At 45.9% G+C, this 14,229-nt stretch overlaps 1 protein-coding gene across 2 annotated transcripts in view; it reads right to left on the bottom strand.

The window, feature by feature from the left end:
- grid2 (glutamate receptor, ionotropic, delta 2) overlaps positions 1–14,229 on the bottom strand; it is a 377,520-nt gene that overhangs the window by 127,426 nt on the left and 235,865 nt on the right. For both annotated transcript variants that reach the window (XR_004761248.1, XM_035379838.1), the window contains exons 5-6: positions 8,873–8,926; positions 6,004–6,177 (exon numbers count right to left, since the gene is read on the bottom strand). Coding sequence is in view for 1 of the 2 variants with exons in the window: in XM_035379838.1 (XP_035235729.1) it covers positions 6,004–6,177; positions 8,873–8,926 (228 nt within the window). In the remaining variant the exon portion in view is untranslated. The remainder of the gene's footprint in view (positions 1–6,003; positions 6,178–8,872; positions 8,927–14,229) is intronic.

Here is a 14,229-nt window from a genome sequence, read left to right as displayed (position 1 = left end):
AATATTGCCCGTGCTAAGACCATCTGAGACAGATCCAATTACGGAGAACACGTTTCCAGGATGAGAACGGTCTCTGGAATTAAACGGAATCCGCTGATTTGAGCATTTTTTTTTCGGGTTTAACTTTTTTCTGTATTGTTTAAGATACACACAGGAAGCGCCGAGGGAACACAGATGTGTCAGAAACCTTTTCAGTGGATTGCGGCAAAAGGATTATAACTAAAAAAAGGTTTCGGGGGGGAGATGGTAAAATCCCCTACACAAAACCGGCTGAGCCCTGCTTATTTAGAAACTGCATGACAAACCTCATATGGCTCTAACTGCTCCACAGAGAATCATCCTGAACAGAATAAAAGACACGTGGACCTTAGAGAAAGAAAGAGAAAAAAAAAAACAATGTTGACAATGAATCCACTTGACTGGAGAGAACCGTCGGCAGTTATACCCCGGCTCTGAGCCTCCTCTCCCGGCTCTGTGTCTCCTCTCCCCGCTCCCTGTGCCACCGGCTGAAAGGGCGGCTTTTGTGCAGCCGCAGCGAGGGCATGAATAGGCAAGTAAGAGGAACAAAAGTGTGTGTGTTTGTGTGTGTGTGTGTGTGTGTGTGTGGTTGTTTGTTTGTGTACTGTGTCAGTGTGTGTGTGTACTGTGTGCATTTGTGTACTGTGTGTCTGTGTGTTTGAGTACTGCTTGTAGGAGTGTGCATGTGCGTGTATATTAATGCATGTCTGTACATGCACAGTGAGTGTATGTGTGTATGTGTGCGTATAGATAGATAGATGGATAGATGTATAGATAGAGAAAGAGATAGAGAGAGAGATAGAGGAAGAGAGAGAGAGAGAAAGAGAGAGAGAGAGAGAGCACCACACGAGACTCCACACGCTCCATTTACAGAGAGGCCGGAGATCAGAGCTGGTCCGCACGGGATTATGGGGGATCAGAGGGAGGTGTGTGTGTGTGTGGGGGGGGGGGGGTGGGGGATTGGCTGGCGGTGGACCGGGGGGAGAGATGAGAGCGCGCGCGGTCAGGATCGTTCTGATGACCCGCTCCAGTGCCGTGTGAAATTGGGCTTTTTCTGTGCCATTCCGCTGACCACAGAGCCGCGGTGTCTCTGTGACTGCGCCCCCCCCCCCCCCAACCCCCCAACCCCCAAAAACCACAAAACACTACACAAAGATCCGTCCCTGCACCACCAAACCCTCCTGCACACCTCCACCTTCCACTGACCACAGAGCCGCGGTGTCTCTGTGACTGCGCCCCCCCCCCACCCACCCAACCCCCAAAAACCACAAAACACTACACACAGACCCGTCACTGCACCACCAAACCCTCCTGCACACCTCCACCTACCACTGACCACAGAGCCGCGGTGTCTCTGTGACTGCGCCCCCCCCCACCCAACCCCCCAACCCCCAAAAACCACAAAACACTACACACAAACCCGTCCCTGCACCACCAAACCCTCCTGCACACCCCCACCACCTCCACCTACCACTGACCACAGAGCCGCGGTGTCTCTGTGACTGCGCCCCCCCCAACCCCCCCAACCCCCAAAAACCACAAAACACGACACACAGTCCCGTCCCTGCACCACCAAACCCTCCTGCACACCTCCACCACCTCCACCTACCACTGACCACAGAGCCGCGGTGTCTCTGTGACTGCGCCCCACCCAAACCCCCAACCCCCAAAAACCACAAAACACGACACACAGATCCGTCCCTGCACCACCAAACCCTCCTGCACACCTCCACCACCTCCACCTACCACTGACCACAGAGCCGCGGTGTCTCTGTGACTGCGCCCCCCCCCCCCCCCAACCCCCCAACCCCCAAAAACCACAAAACACGACACACAGACCCGTCCCTGCACCACCAAACCCTCCTGCACACCACCGCCACCACCTCCACCTACCATGAGCGCGAGGCCAGCAAGCCTCCGCACACTCGCTATAATCGCTATAAATAGCTCAGTCGCTAAAACCCGGCGCCATCGCAACGTGACGTATTCCCTCGGTTCTTTCCCAGCGCTTTTCCTCCACGGCAGACGAGCGCGGGTCACTTAAGCGAGTATAAGTAGAGCGGTAACTGACGTGTGAAAGCGCTGTGCTGACAAAGACTTCTCTTTTTGAGTGCTTATGTTTTATAACTTTTATTACGTTCTTTTTTTTCGGCCGAGGACCCGTGTCAGAATAAAACGAGATATTAATCCAATTTTGTGTAATAAAAGTGACAACGTTTCACTTAACTAGAAAAGTATGATAACGCTTCCTGTGGCTGGCTCTTTACTCCAGACAATATGGCTTCTTCATAAGTGCTACATGAACATAAATGCTTATGTCACAAGGCCATTTTCTGCATCAGTAATTACACAGCACATCACATGCCTATATGCAGTTATGGACAGAAGCATTTATGAATGCTTTATAAAGTGCTTATGAAGGTGCTACATCGTGCTTATAAAGCAATTATATAGCTCCAATGAGGCCCATCCATAACAAGTCTTCCAGATTCCTGATCAATATTTGAGATACAAAATTAGAAATTATGTAAAAATGTCCCATTTTTTTCCCCAGAAAATGACTTGCTTAGCTATTGCATTGAGGGGACATGGCTGCCTGAGGGCCAATTCCTGCTCGCAATAAATAATTAAAACACAATTTCCTCCCAAAAACAATGCTCTCATACTTGTTAAAAAATAATGAATAGAATCATACGGACCTGCCAGCCTACTCTGTTGCACTCTGAATGCTGAGTGGTGAGTGGTGAATGCTGGTGCTTTCAGGAAGCTTTACCATGGCATACTCATGTTTTTAGAACTAAAACAAGGGCACCAAAATAATTAATTAGGAGATTTATACATTAAGGACAGAAAATGTCATGTAATGTAACTTCGGCTCAAATCAACCTTCAATGAGATCAGTAGTTCAGATAAGATTTTGACATTTCTGCCTTTCCGTAGTAACTTTTCCGAGCTAAAAGCCCTGCAGGCTGGAGATCAGTTGTCTGGATGAAATAAAGGTGACCGGTTATTTCCTGTTTTCAGGTTGTCATACACGGCAGAGCCAGGCCAACCTCAAAATGATGTTTTCAACCGATGAACTGGCAAAGTATCATGTCTTTGGCGAACAGCTGTTTAAGACACTAATACAACAGGAACGGAGCAAACGCGGAGCTTGTCGGAGCCGCATCAGGTGAGACTAATTTCACACTCATTTACATTACATTAATTCGGCAGATGCTCTTACCCAAAACAACTTAAAATGTTGGGGAACAGCCGCGCATTCGCTTGATTTACACGCGAAGCGGTGCCAGAGCCGGATAACAACATCGCCATAGCAGCGTGAGCAGGCAACACCCATAAAGCACCAGCGCAAGATAACTATGCCAACCAAGACGCGCATCACGAATGCACATAGATAAGATCCATCCAAAAGAACAATGGCGGTACACTTCGGCCTTGACTTGAATTAGTACAAAATCTGGGATTACACGGGTAAAATGTTCAGGTTTAAAAATGTTCAGTGTATTCAACAAAGTACATACGGTCCTAACTCTGGTCACTGTTATATGATATATGCACGTTGTCAGAGATACTGGATTCAACAGATCCATGTGCTATGTTCCACTCGAACCCAAAATACTAGCCGGCGTCCGTATCGCCACGCTAGTTTCTCACGTCAAAGTCCTGAAGAGGTATGGGTGCTCGCTTCGCACTGGGATCCTATAAGGGGTGTTGGACCAAAATATGACATGTGTTCCATCTGGCGGTGCATCGTGGTGTAGATGTTGTGCAGTGGATGGTGTCACCTTCTTTTCCAGACGAGGCTTTAAAATGAGGTCCTGACTTACCGCGGCCATTAATTTGGGACTGGGAGCAGTGGTTCACCTCAATCTCCGAAAACCCTTATATAAGACCCGGTGCGGTTCCGAATGGCACTCTGGAGCACGATACCGAGCCTTCCCCATCTGGTCTTGCCGGGATCAGGAGGCCAAGTCTTTAACGGAAGAGAAGTTTCCGGAAGGCGCCTCACAGATGTCCTTGCTCACCCTCATTTTCCCTGTGTTTTACCACTTACCGCCTCTCTGCTTCTTAACTCTTTTTCAAGGGGAATATTTGCAATGACCTCCATTAAGTCAAAAAATTAATTCTCTCTGTCCCTCACCGCTCTCTTGTTCCCTTGTGGTTTTTGACAGCCATTTACCCGTGTGTCCATCTCAGACTACTTTTTTTTTTTCCTTTTTTTGTGTCTTCAAAATGGCCGCCTCTCGCACTCCCTGCCTTGTGACCTAAGGACGGGTTTCACGACAACGTAAAATAAATGAAATGCGTAAGTACGCGGTGTACGAGCAGCGATAGCGTTTTACTCACACACTGGTGAAAACGTGTCTCAGTGTCGCTTGTACGTCCGTTTTCCAGTTTCCGCACACTTACCCATAACAGCAGCATTTTACTGCTTTCCACTGATGTACACCTCACAATTAGTACCTGATCGTATAATTAGTCATGCATGCCTTTTTTTAAACCAAAGGATCGTTGAACTCAGAATGCCCGCACAGACAGAGCTGGGAGATAACTTTTGAAATTAGGTCTGAAGGCCCGGATAATCAAATGCTTGAGACTGCCTCCTGGCCCCCGGTCATTAATGAACCCTGCATGGGCAATTAGCAAAAAGAACAGAGGTGTTAGACCTGGCGTCCGGGGTCAAATTCCCACAAAAACTGGCAGTCCACATTTGGCTAAAAAAAAAAAAGAATCATGGCCCTCCATCTGATCTACACAATCCCATGTAAACGAGCTTGAGTCCTCAGGTGACTGTACCTGGTTAAACCAAGGTCAAATGAATAACTCACTATATTATGAGTGCTGTAGATTGAATGAGAAAGCAAGTGAATGGGAAAAAGAAAAAGGATTTTTTTCTTTTATCTCTGGTAATTGCATCTCAGTGATTTAATTAAAATATGTAGCATTTTCTGCTGCAGTACAAGCGGTACTTCAGTGTCTGCTGCTCTTTCCAGCCAGTGGTGTTCAGTTTATTGACACAATAAATCAGAAAAGAGATGCGCGAGAAGTTGTTACATTTTGTCTATGGAAACATAGCAGGATAATGTGTATAAATATGTATTTAGCAAAATGTCCCATTAACTCCACAGTATTTATCGCTCATCAAGCCCACTGTTGAACTGTGGTCTTCTCTTCGGTCGATACCCATTACATACATCAGTGAGTCTAAACAGAGAAACAATCTAAACGACTCTGTATGATGCATCAGACGGAAGAGATCAAAGTGATTCTGTTGTCAGATTCTATTGGCTGTTGTCGGTGGTGGTTCTATAGTTGCCACCACTTAGCAAGCAACTCCCCCACATCCCCGCATCCCCCCCCACTGCCCCCTGCCACCACCCCCCCCCCCCCCCATGTACACATGTACATGAATAGCCTATGTATTTACACGTCATATATAACCCATCTATGATTGTAATCTGTCGGTGATGCGATTGTTAAATGTTGTCTTTATTTACAGTAAGAATAGGATCTGTCAGTGAGAATGCCCAGCCACACAGCACAAAAAGATATTTTCCTAGCACTGTCAGAATCGTTACCTCTTATTTTAATACACTAGAATAACTTCAAATTGACTTCAAGTCAACGGATGAATTATAAGCATTGTTATCTAATAATAATTACACCACAAGTCAGGAAACCTCCCATAATGCATCCCATTCACATTAATATGCGGTCATCTTCACAAAATTGCTTTATCATTTGTCACTTATTGTTGTCTTGCCATGGCGCTCAGATATAATTCATGTATAAATATTTAAAAAACAAACTATAGAAATCACAGGCTCGTCAAAAAGGAAAAAAAAGGGGTAATCATTAATCACTGTGAAACTACTGCTTACTGAAACCAAGAGTTTAAACAAATATGCGCTCTCTGACCAAAAATATCTGACCACATTATGAGATAATATGAAATATGAATGATATGAAAGGGCTCCCCACCTCCAGCGTTTGGGCTTTGGGGTCTTTGGGGTCGCACAGCGAGGTGTTGATGCGGTGGTTGTGCCGCACGCAGCGCTGGCTGCTGTTCTGCGTCGCGGGGAACATCTGCCGTATCAGGGTCAGCCGACCGATGGACTTCATCACCAGCTCCTGGACCTCCTGGTCCGAAATCTCCTGCAGAGGGAGTGAAGGAGCGGGGGGCGGGGGCGGGGGGGGCGGGGGGGTGGGGGAGAGACGATGGGGCGGGGGGTGAAGACGATGCGTGTCAGCCAGGGCTCCACATTCAGCGATACACAGATCTTCACTTCACACACACACACGCCGCGGAAACATCAAATTTTGATGCGGAGCTATTGAAGTCTGGGGAAAGCTACAGGCGTTCTGTTAGCCTGGCGCGGGCTACGGCTCGGGGCAGGACTTAGAAGGATCAAAGGAACGCTGGATGCTCATGACATTCCGGATAGACAACTACTGTCCTGAGCACGAAGTTAGAGCAACAAAGGTTATATCAATCTGTCTATCTATCTGTCTATCTGTCTATCTATCTATCTGTCGGTCTGTCTGTCTGTCACTAATGGATTCAGCATTAGTCTGATCCATTTGTCTTTCAAAAATGAAGGCCAATTGATCTGATGGGATCAGGCATGTGATGTCCCTGGTGAACACAGGTACTAAGACTCACCAATTTGAAAGATTACAACACTTTTTGGATTACGTCACGTACTTTAAACCCACTGTGTGGCTGTCTGTGCTTCACCTTTGCTGAAGGCAAAAATACTGGGCTGTATTTTAAGAACCAGAGGTGATGGCATTTCCTCCTTTAAAATCGATTTGTGTGTTCTCTTTCTGCCCAGCACATCAGAATGTGGGTAGAATGCCACAGACTTTGAAAGTTTGGCTGAGATACTTGCTATCCAATTCAAGACAATATATTTAGAAGGGCCGTGCCTTTGTGTTAGAAAATAGCGAGTTTGTCAGAACGGAAAGGCAAACAGCAGTTTATATTTCCGCAACGGTACATTTATAGAATATTCCATTTAAAAAGGCAAAGATCCGTTTTCTTGACTATCTCTTGCGAGGCATGGCTGACTAAATCTACAGAGCAGACTCAAAATGCATGGAACGTGGCCAAGAAGGAAACATCATGTCCGACAAAGTGGTTTATTAAAACTCGGAAACACTGGATAAATACTTCACCCGGTTGATAACAACAAGCACACACAATTACACAACCGCCTAAGGATTTACAGTGTGTCAATGTTTGCTCCCGGCTCACAGAAAACCGTTGCAGATATTCGTTTTATTGAAACGTTTTTTCCAAATATCATTTAGCCGGAAAGAAATAGAGCAGTTTTGGTCTTCTTTTTGTTGTTGTTGTTGTTGTAGTAAATATGTTTAAATGCTTAACCATAAATATTCTCGATAGTGATAATGGTGGCAGGGTACTTTTTTTAGGGTTTCCTACAGAATGTACTACAATGGCCACAGGCTCTCAAATGATTTACAAAACTTGAAATTGTACACACATCAGTTGGATAAAACTCCACACAGCCAAACAACAGCCAAAAACTTTGTTTAGTTTCAGTTTCTACCATAATTCTGTTCTAATGCTTCTTCTGCATCTGTTCCATCTTAATTTCCCTGCCGGTTACATCAACAAAACTTCTTTAAAGTCATTATCTACTTCAGGTAATACTACCACACAACAGCCAACCGCTGGTGTAGATGTAGGTGACATCAGTGTTTGGAACACGTGAGGTTATGCACATGTGATAATGTCAGCCAATGGAAGAACTTAATGGACCTTAGCTTTAATTTCTGTTGGTAAACAAGCATGGTATGTAGCTAATTTGTGAACTAGCAGTAGCTAAAATATTAATACCATTGTTTTTATAAATATATATCAGCTCCACAGCCAGCAAAGATAAATATGTAAAATGTAGTTATAATGTCAAATTTCTTTGTGCCTTTTTTCAGGTATGGTATAGTATAGAATCTCTGTTTTGTATATTTTGTATCATGCACACACATACACACACACACACACACTAACACCCCCCCCCCTTCCCCGCCTGCAGACAGACACACCGAACACCCCCGCACACGCACACACACACAAACACATGCACACACACACATCCCCTCACACACACACACACACCCCCCGCCTGCAGACAGACACACCGATACACCCCCGCACACGCACACACACACAAACACAAACACATGCACACACACACATCCCCTCACACACACGCACACACTGCATGCGCATCCGTCACACTCAGTGCTGTGGAGTAAAGGCGATGATGTGTTTGGTTTCCACAAGGCAGCAGCAGGAGAAATCACTGAAAGCCCCAAGTCCTTCACACCCCCAGAATGAGCCAGGGGAACCAGTGTGATGAAAAACACTTCACTGTCTACAGACCTCAGTTTTTTTATTTTAATTCTTTAGAAGTTGCGTGAATTTTCCACCACCATATCACTTGCCAGCTGTAATTTGAAGCAGCATGTCGGTGTTTGTCCTCAGTTACCCCACGGAGGGGCGGGGGGGGGGGGGGGGGTGGAGGGGGGGGGGGGGTGGGTGCTCTCTCTCTTCCCCAACATGCCGGCGTGTACCCACAGCTAAAATTATCAAATATAACTGACGGCATTTTGCAGCCTAAAATGCAAAGCGGAACAACTTCAAATCTGCTTCGCAACTTTCCATCCACATGCTTAGGAACCCTTGTGCCTTCCTCTGCAACACTGAGGATAATTTAAACGCGAAACGTTGATTATGGATCGATTTGGGAAGTAAGACATCGCACCCACACCCCCACCACCATTCTCGCCTAATTTACCCATGAGCGGCCCGGTCCAGACTCACCTCGTTGATGATTATCCAGTGGCAGTCGAAGGCCACCAGGTTGGTCTCCACGACCTGCGGAGAGAGAGACAGAAGAAGAGAAGGGAGTTAGACACAGAACTGGGGAGAAAACTGCCTCTGAAGGACGGGCTACTTCTGGGAGACAGGGGCCGCTGAAACTGCCTTCTAAAATGATTATCCGTGCTGCGCGGACCTCTGACTGAACACTGGAATAAGGTCCACTTAAGCCTTAACAATCAGGCAGAGGCGTGGAGGTCAGGCACCGGAGAGGCAGAAACGGAAGATTTTATCCCAATTTTAAAACTGGAAGGGACTGCCCTGTGGAATGCAAAATAGCCCACTTAATGAATGCCACATACTTGAATTTCCAGCTCACACAACGCAGGGCAGCATGATTTTTTTTTTTGTAAGTACAGTTAAAGTGGGACAACAGCGCACCCCAATCACGCATGAGCAAAAATCCGAAGTAACAATCCTGGTTGTGGAAACACGCAGACCGTATATACCGCTATAGTATTTATGCTTTCAGTTTGATAATGATAAAACTGACCATTGATAACTGACCAGCAAGTATAGCGGTGACTAGACAGAGAGAATAATGAGGACGTTAAGCCTGGGAAAAACACAACAACAGAACAGAGGAACAAAATTCTCCGAGTGCCACCTATTGAGGAAACATCTCCGCGCCATGTGGCACGTTGGCAGCGTTAGCGAGCCTGTCGCCCTGCCTTCGGAAGTGTTCGCAGCCAGCCATTCCTAACCTGGCACAGCTTCACAGCCGAACTGATCAGGGAGATCGCACCTCGCAGCGCTCTGCCAAGAACGGGAGCTCATCGCGCGCCACCCTTCGCCACTGAGCATCCCGCCACCAGTTGAGTTTCCTTTTGTAAGGAGCTGGCAGAAAAACCCGTTTTCGGCAGCGACAGGTACAGTGAAACCCTAAATTACTGGGGTTCTCCTTACCCCCCCCCCCCCCCACACACATTGGCTCACTGCTCTGAAACAATCATGTGGCAGTTTCGTGTTGGGAGCAGAATCTCAGACTTGCATCGAACAACCGAGTTATCGAGTGCGTATGGAAGGTGCTCCCATTGTGTGACTGTAAAGGCCTTCTGTGAAGGCCTCACTCGACCTTCGGTGGTCTGATGCTCAAAGGCGTTCATCGATGCATCAAAACGAGATGACATTAGCAACACCTTGGGCTCAAAGGCGTTCACCGATGCATCAAAACGAGATGACATTAGCAACACCTTGGGCTCAAAGGCGTTCATCGATGCATTAAAACGAGATGACATTAGCAACACCTTGGGCTCAAAGGCGTTCATCGATGCATGGAAACGAGATGACATTAGCAACACCTTGGGCTCAGGTGGACTCATAAGAGACAGTGCACGCATTCATCATTAGTCGTGAATCGGATGCGCATCGACAACCCTGGGGCTGTAATGCACAATGGGATTCTTGCTGGGAACGTCCAAGTCAGTTTGAGAGAACAGGGCTTCACAATATCAGCAGGGCTTGGCGAAATTATCGAGCGGGGGACCATCTGGGGTGTCAAATTTCAGAATTTTGTCCTCCAGCTGTCCCAACAGGCACTGTGATGGCTTGGCAATAAGCACAGACATATGAGCAATTATACAATTATGGACTATTTAAGAGGCGTTCATAAGCGCAAAACAGTAAAGCGAAGCTGCTATGGACGAGTGTGGAGGACGTGAAACATGGACACACAAACAAAGTCAGGACTGAGGAGTGAAAACAGTGTCGTACCGCTGCCCTGCGAGCCAATGCCGGCGCAAATTAACTCTTCATGTTTTTCTGAAAAACTATTAATTCACATAAATACGTAACGCAAAGCCTAAGACGCATGCCTGCATCGATTTCCGCAGCTGAACCAATCACAATAACCCAGCTCAATTTCCTCTCCTAGATCAAGCGATTACAATCACGGAGAAGGCGTAGAATTAATTTTTTTAATTTTTTTAAAAAATCCAATAATTGCCAAGCTGGCAACGCTTCAGTTAGATAAATGTAATGTTCACTTGGGCTGTTCATTTATTCTCTGGTCTTTTATTCATTTCTCTGCAGTCAAGTCTCAAACAGCGCAATAAAAGTGATAGTTTCTGTTAACAGTGCTTCGGTAAGATACCACCCCACTGAGCAAAGTTTTTTTTAATTTTTTATACTCTCACTTATGTTCAGGACAAATCTATTTTTGTGTTGAGTGTTAAATAGCTTGATAGTTTCAAGCCAGCACACGTAGTGACAGTCACGCTGGACTGTTCCGTTAAGCACATTCCTAACACACCATACTATGTAATACACAACATTTAGCCTGATGCTCGGTACATGCCAACAGGCATAAACAAGTCAGTTAATGCAAACACACTCTGTCCATTTTCTCACGCACCCAATTAAGTGAAAACATTATTACCTGTTTACCAACACATGTTCACATTTGATTGGCTTCTTTCGCACGCCTACTGCAATTTACAAATATGAAAACAAAACACGTCTTCACGTGGCAATACCACATTTTCCATGTGACTGACTTCCAATCGTGAGCTACAATAGTATAGCTTACCACTTTTCGCTCTCATCTTATAAGTGCGTTTATTTTTTTTTGTGTTCACATGTGTACACTTCACATGTTGGGTGTTCACATGTATTTTTCAGGAAATACATTAAATGGGTTTAATGGGGGGGGGGGGTGGCTATAGGGGGCATATTAGATACAGTATATTTTCGTGAAAGAAAAAAAATAAATAAATAAATACACAAATAAAACAGGTCTTCTCCGTCACAGATATCAGCCAACAGGCCCGAGCTTGTCCCGGCTCGAAGGGGGAGAGAGCAGAACCCAATCTCAAAAGGATAGCACCTGAAACCAGGCGCAAAGGTTGCATCACCAGAGCGTGACACTGTCAATCCATCCGTTATATATATACACCCGCTTATTCAAAATCAAATTCAAAATGCTTTATTGGCATGACAAGATATTTCTTATATTGCCAAAGCACGGACATATACAAAGGAATGAACACAGTACAATTATATGTTATTCCTGGTCAGGGTTGGGGTCGGGGGAGGTGCTGGAGGCTAGCCCAGCATGCACTGGGTGAGAGGTAGGAATACACCCTGGACAGTTTGTCAACAGCATGACCTTAGGCCCTGGATTTTGCTCTAGATGACCTACTCATCAATGCTTTTGATCGCAAACCCCGATCACCATAACAAAGTTAGATATTATTATACTAGTATCTGTAGCAGGCATGTGAAATGTATTTTTAATTTTTTTTAAATTAACACTCATTTATGATCCTTTTGATGCTCGGTGTATAATGCTGGGTTTCTACACAGTACAGCAAAGCTCAGAGCACTCATTAAAAGAGAGTATGCTTTCAGGAGTAAAAATAGACCATGAATATTTTATAGCACTATAAATATTTATGCATGTAAACTTTTTTTTCCCCACCCCTGCCATATTATTATTGACATTACAATATTTTGACATTACAGAGTGGTCTGTGTTTCTAACCTGATGAGTAATATATCACAATGTGTATAATTCTGGAGAGCAGACTTTGGCTGCTGTAGGTGTGTTAGGTTTATTAGAAGAACAGCGCAGCGGAGGACAAGACTGTGGAGAGACATTCACGAGCGCATCGCTATCCATATCTGCATGTACTGCCAGTTCTCCCAGAACCCACTGGTGTGTCAAGAAGGCCTTCTCCATCCCTGAAGAGGCTTACCCTCAGAGACCGTTTAGCACCTCACCGATGTTCATTTAAATCCCTTTAAGACTCAAAGGCTCCAAAGGCTGCACTTCCTGAAAGCAGCTACCAGCATCCCTGCATCTGCAAAATCGAATTCATTAAGTGGCTGAATCATAATTACTTTATAATGACTTAATTGACTTATTGCCATAATTAACTTATTAACTTAATACTAATCATCATCTTAACGGTGTCTTATAATTTGTGGTGCATTAATGCGCAGGTGACAGCAATCAATGAAATCACAATTTAAGATTTTTTTTTCTTCTGTTGAGTGTGTGTAACATTCGAGTCTGTAATGCCATAATCTCAAAATACCATCTCTGTGCAGGTGTCCCTAAAACTGCGATTCAAAATGAAGACGCACGCTGCAATCTATAAATCGCATTTATGATTCACGCTGACTCATGAAACAGGAACAATACCCTCACCTGTCTTAGATCACAGAGGAGCAGATGGCATATTTTTACCAGTAGGTTTTTCATTTTATGATTCACGCTAATAGCTAGCAAATGCAAAATGGAGGTGGTTTCCGACGGCAACACAAAGTCAGCAGCCGTAATAAATATTTCTGAACAGGAACCCACTCCAGGAGCACAGCGTCAGCCGATATCGCAGCGGACAATTATGAATCACCCCGTCATCTCCACCGGTCTGCTTCACAGCTTTGAGTCTCTCCGTTCTGTTCTAATAATTGAGACGTGTTCTTCCTGTCATTCTCGCTTCTGCTCATCTATCGTTATACAACCCACGCCCCCCCCGCTCCCCCCCCCCCCCGTCACCCCATGGCTCGAATTATGAGACCTGTCCTCACAGAAATGTCAGGTTCGTTTTCATCTCCTCAGTAATGATAATCTCCTCCCCCACCTGCCTCTCAGAAACTCTGTGATTCATTGGCCCGGATTCAATCAACAGCAAAAAAACTCTTTTGAGCGAAAGTTACGGACAAATTATGATTGAATTCAGCCCATTTAACCTGGGTCACATGTTCACCACCACGCGGTGACTCAGGGCCAGCGTTCGCAGCTATGTTCCGACCCCCCTAACCCCCACCCCCACCCCCACCTCCCACCAATCGTCTCACTGTATTTCATTAGGCGCGGTTGTCTAGGTGACTAAAAGTGCTCGTCATAAAACACCAGGGTCATAAACAACAGCAACAGCTGGGGAGCATGACAGCGGGGGTGCTAATAGTGTTTTAATCTTCTACAAAGACTCAATAAAACTCAGTAATTACGCCGCAGACAAGCGGCATAAACCACCGCGTCGAGGAGGAGTATGACTGGGATGGTTATTACGCAGACGAACAAGCCTTCCTGCGCTCTCCGTCCTGTCCAATCACGTCGAGGAGGAGTATGACTGGGACAGTTATTACGAAGATCCGGACGAGTCTTCCCGCGCTCTACGTCCTTGCCTTGTCTTCCGTCTCCTCCAATCACCGTCTGCATAGGCAGCATGTGTGTGTGTGGGGGGGGGGGGGGGGTGGTAACAGCCTTGACGACGGCCTCGCCAGCGAGGAGCCGCCAGCGGCTCAGACTGGATCCCGCACGCCCATGGACCGTACGGCCGCGCTCTCGAACG

The sequence above is a fragment of the Anguilla anguilla genome, chromosome 10 (genome assembly GCF_013347855.1).
Source record: "Anguilla anguilla isolate fAngAng1 chromosome 10, fAngAng1.pri, whole genome shotgun sequence".
Taxonomy (NCBI): Eukaryota; Metazoa; Chordata; class Actinopteri; order Anguilliformes; family Anguillidae; genus Anguilla; species Anguilla anguilla.
The sequence above is the reverse complement of the archived record's forward strand: the minus strand, read 5'-3'. Positions and strand labels throughout refer to the sequence as shown.